Source organism: Nicotiana tabacum, chromosome 10 (assembly GCF_000715075.1).
Source record: "Nicotiana tabacum cultivar K326 chromosome 10, ASM71507v2, whole genome shotgun sequence".
Classification (NCBI taxonomy): domain Eukaryota; kingdom Viridiplantae; phylum Streptophyta; class Magnoliopsida; order Solanales; family Solanaceae; genus Nicotiana; species Nicotiana tabacum.
Genome location: NC_134089.1, coordinates 127,705,048 through 127,709,020, shown reverse-complemented (window position 1 = coordinate 127,709,020; position 3,973 = coordinate 127,705,048). Strand labels below are relative to the sequence as shown.

Below are 3,973 nucleotides of genomic sequence, written 5' to 3'. Positions count from 1 at the left end.
AAGGATCCAAGCAAGCCACGAGTGACCATCTATCTATTATAACTTATCCCTCAAAGTCTGTGTTTTCAATCCTTCAAGCAGACAAAGAAGGCTTGTCGTCTACTAGAATAGTTCCTATATCTATGTGTAATAAGTTGGCTAGTCTTGGAAACTCATGTGTACTGGCTATCCATGATTGCAGTAATGTAATGCCTTATGCTCCTGTAACACCTTAGTTATTAATGAATATTTCCCGTTTATCAAAAAAAATAAAATAATAATAATAATAACATACATACATAGATTAGATAGGCGCCAAGTATGCAACTGTGAATTAAAGAAGCTCATCTAAGTATTTCCAATTAAGTCAGCAGCGAGGACTAATCCTATTTTACATATAGAAAACGAGACATATGTGGCAAATTTAAGCAATTCCAAAAAGGTTATACTTACGCGTATGTATAATTTATTGGAGCCAATACTGCGGAGTCATAGTTACCGATAAATGAGGAGGCCGAAAGAGTTTTACTCGTTGGATGTTACTGCATGTCGAACGCCATTATAGTGTCCTTAAGGATTTCAATTCATTCTAACATCCAAAAGTATTTCTCTTATGCTCTGAAATTTCACTTCTCCGCTTCAACTGAAAACCTTCTATCCCCCCACCCTTCTCATGGAGAAAATATCAAACACCAAAGGCTCATTCAGTTACTTCAAGAACCACATGGGGTTCAATCGCTCGACGCAACAAAGACCATTCACGCACTTACAATCACAATGGGGACAGACCCAACTCAACCCTTTTTGGCCCATAATAGTATTATGTCAAAGTATTCTACATTCGGGGATATACGCACAGCACGCGAAGTGTTTGATAATATGTTCAAGAGAAATGTTGTGTCATACAATACAATGATTAGCGCTTATAGTCGGAATGGGAATTTATTAGAAGCTTGGAAGTTGTTTACTGAGATGAGGAGTTGTGGATATGAACCAACTCAGTTTACATTTGGTGGGCTTTTGGGTTGTGAGTCCTTGGATATTATTCAAGGATTTCAATTGTATGCATTGGCTGAAAAATTGGGCCTTTTTCACGTTGATGCTTTCACAGGGACTGCATTATTGGGTTTACTTGGAAGGCAAGGATACTTAGATGAAGCTATGCAGATTTTTGATGAAATGCCTAAAAAGAACTTGGTGACTTTGAATTGTATGATATCCTTACTTGGACAGTATGAATGTATTAAAGAGGCCATGGTTATTTTCAGGAAGTTAATAAGAAGTGAAATGGCTCCTTCTGAGAGCACTTTCTTGGGCCTATTGTCCGGTTATGTTGGGGAAATTGATTTAATATTAGGGGAACAAGTACATGGGTTGGTAGTTAAAAATGGACTTAATTTTGCAGTTTCAGTGTGTAATTCATTGATTAACATGTATGCAAGTTGCTCCGACATCGTTAGGGCAGAGAAAATGTTTGAGGATGTTCCTGTTAAGGATGTTGTGTCGTGGAATACAATAGTTGGTGCAATGGCGAAGAGTGAAAGACCGGATAAAGCATTAGTTGTTTTCAGGAAAATGTGTGCAAGTGGTGTCTTGCCTAATGATATGACATATGTGAGTGCCCTAAACTGCTGCACTAGCCAGCAGTATCGATTTCTTGGGGAGTCCATCCATGCAAAAGTAATCCAGAGAAAGTTTGAATCTGATGTATATATTGGTAGTGCTTTACTCGACTTTTATGTTAAATGTGATAAATTGGATGATGCTCGTCTTTGCTTTGATGAAATATCCGAGAAGAACGTGGTTTCTTGGAACACCTTGATGCTGGGTTACTCGAGCAAAAGCTCTTCTCACGCTATTTTGCTGCTTCAACAAATGATTAACTCAGGTTATCGACCTACTGAGTTTTCATTTTCTATTGCTGTGAAATCATGTGCACTATTTGAGGTGCTTCAGCTCCATTCCTTGTCAATAAAAATGGGTTACATTGATAATGCTTACGTCTCTAGCAGTCTCATTTCTTCATATGCAAAAAATAGTTCAGTTGATGATGCCCTAAGGTTTGCCACTACCTATGATATGACACTTCCTGTTGTCGCGGCCAATATGATTGCAAACATTTATAACAGGTGTGGGCAATTTGATAAGACTCAAGTGTTGTTTTCTGACCTTGAAAACCCGGATACTATATCTTGGAATATTTTGATTGCAGCCTGTTCTCGAAATGGTGATTACGAAGAAGTTTTTGAACTTTTTGGACACATGCGGATAGCTAGGATCTCTCCGGATAACTACACGTATGTTAGCCTCTTTAGCGTGTGCACCAAGCTTTGTAACCTCGGTCTAGGTAGCTCACTTCATGGCCTTATTGTAAAGACTGATTTTAAGCGTTGTGACACATTTGTTCGCAATATCATGATTGATATGTATGGAAAATGTGGGAGTCTTGCAAGTTCAATCAAGATCTTCAATGAAATAACGACTAGAAATGTGATCTCATGGACAGCCATTGTTTCAGCCCTTGGACTGCACGGTTATGCATATGAGGCATTGGAGAAATTCAAAGAGATGGATATGACAGGGATTAGACCTGATAAGGTTGCTTTCATATCCGTGCTTTCAGCATGTAGACACGTTGGGTTAGTGAAAGAGGGGATGGAATTGTTTGAGCAGATGAAAGAGAAATATGGGGTAGAACCAGAGATGGATCACTATCTTATTGCAGTCGACTTGCTGGCTAGGTATGGCTATCTGAGAGAAGCCGAGCAGTTAATCACTGGGATGCCTTTCCCCCCAAATGCTCTAATATGGCGCATATTTTTGGAAGGCTGCAAGAAAAAAAGAAGCATAGACGACGCTCGCACTCTTGCTTCATAAAATATTCTCAAGCCAATGGAATATTCATGAAGAGGGTGATGCAGAGTACTGCTATTGAATTTTAAGTAATGATCATGTTGCTTGATGAAGCTTACTTAAGTTTCTGAAATCTTGATGATTAATCGTTTTCCCAACAGCATATAAACAAACAGGAAACTGGTATTATTAGGTAATGTTGAACGTTTTTGTCTCTTGATATAATGTTGTGTCCTCAACTGGCTACAAGGACCATCAATTATCAAAGAAGAGCGAGTTCCTTGATCACTGATGCAGTTCTAGTTTCTTCTGACAGAAACTTAAATTCAACAGCAAGTGGATGTTCATATGTGGAACATCGAAAGATTTGCTTTGTTTACCTTGACGTATCTACAGATTGTCTTTCAGTCCAAAGGTGAATGGCTTACAGAGATTGACACCTCCAAGCTCATGTAAATGAAGGAGATTGTTTGTGAGATGGAAGTTCTCTTATTCCTTCTTTTTATCTTTTATGGTAGGCGGGGAAGAAACTGTCTTGTTGAGGCATGAATCACTAAGAAATCATCAAGTACACAACCCTATCAAAAACAAAAAACAGAGGAAACATATGAGATCTAAATTCAGAAGTCTGCTACAAGTGAACAATGGGGTCAAGGCTATGGTAGTATTCATAGCTCCACTTCAATTGTGAATCCAGTTAGATAGGCAAGCTTGTCTTGCCAGAAAATGGTGTAAATTAGGCCATAACATCAACAAACTATATTCATTACTTGATATTATGGAAATGCGTTATCTCAAGTGTTATTCAATCTTTTCTCTTCGATTTTAGGAGTTCACGGAAAAACAAATCTTTTGGAATTGGTTTATCCAATGCCAGATTACGAGTTAGGCTTGAAGAAATGGACAATTTGAGTTATCTTTCTGATAGTCTCACTATATTTGTCATCAATAATGACTTGTTATACAAGATACAAGTTTAATAGTATATATATGTGTGATCATAATAATCAAAATTCAAAACCATAGGAAAACAAACTGATTGGCGTAAACGTCAAGCTGGGCTGTATTTTACTATTTTTATCTTTGTTGAGTTCAACTTCACATCCAGTTGAAGTGTAGATGGATTAAAAGTTTGAAACTG

At 37.8% G+C, this 3,973-nt stretch overlaps 1 protein-coding gene across 1 annotated transcript; it reads left to right on the top strand.

The window, feature by feature from the left end:
• The first annotated feature begins 301 nt into the window (after positions 1–301).
• On the top strand, positions 302–3,633 carry LOC107793954 (pentatricopeptide repeat-containing protein At3g58590). The gene has a single exon (XM_016616406.2). The coding sequence runs from the start codon at positions 526–528 to the stop codon at positions 2,854–2,856; it is 2,331 nt and encodes a 776-aa protein (XP_016471892.2). The 5' UTR covers positions 302–525; the 3' UTR covers positions 2,857–3,633.
• The last annotated feature ends 340 nt before the right edge of the window (positions 3,634–3,973 follow it).

Coding starts and splice junctions, on each gene's coding strand:
- LOC107793954 (XM_016616406.2), top strand. CDS start 526: ATGTCGAACGCCATTATAGTGTCCTTAAGGATTTCAATTCATTCTAAC.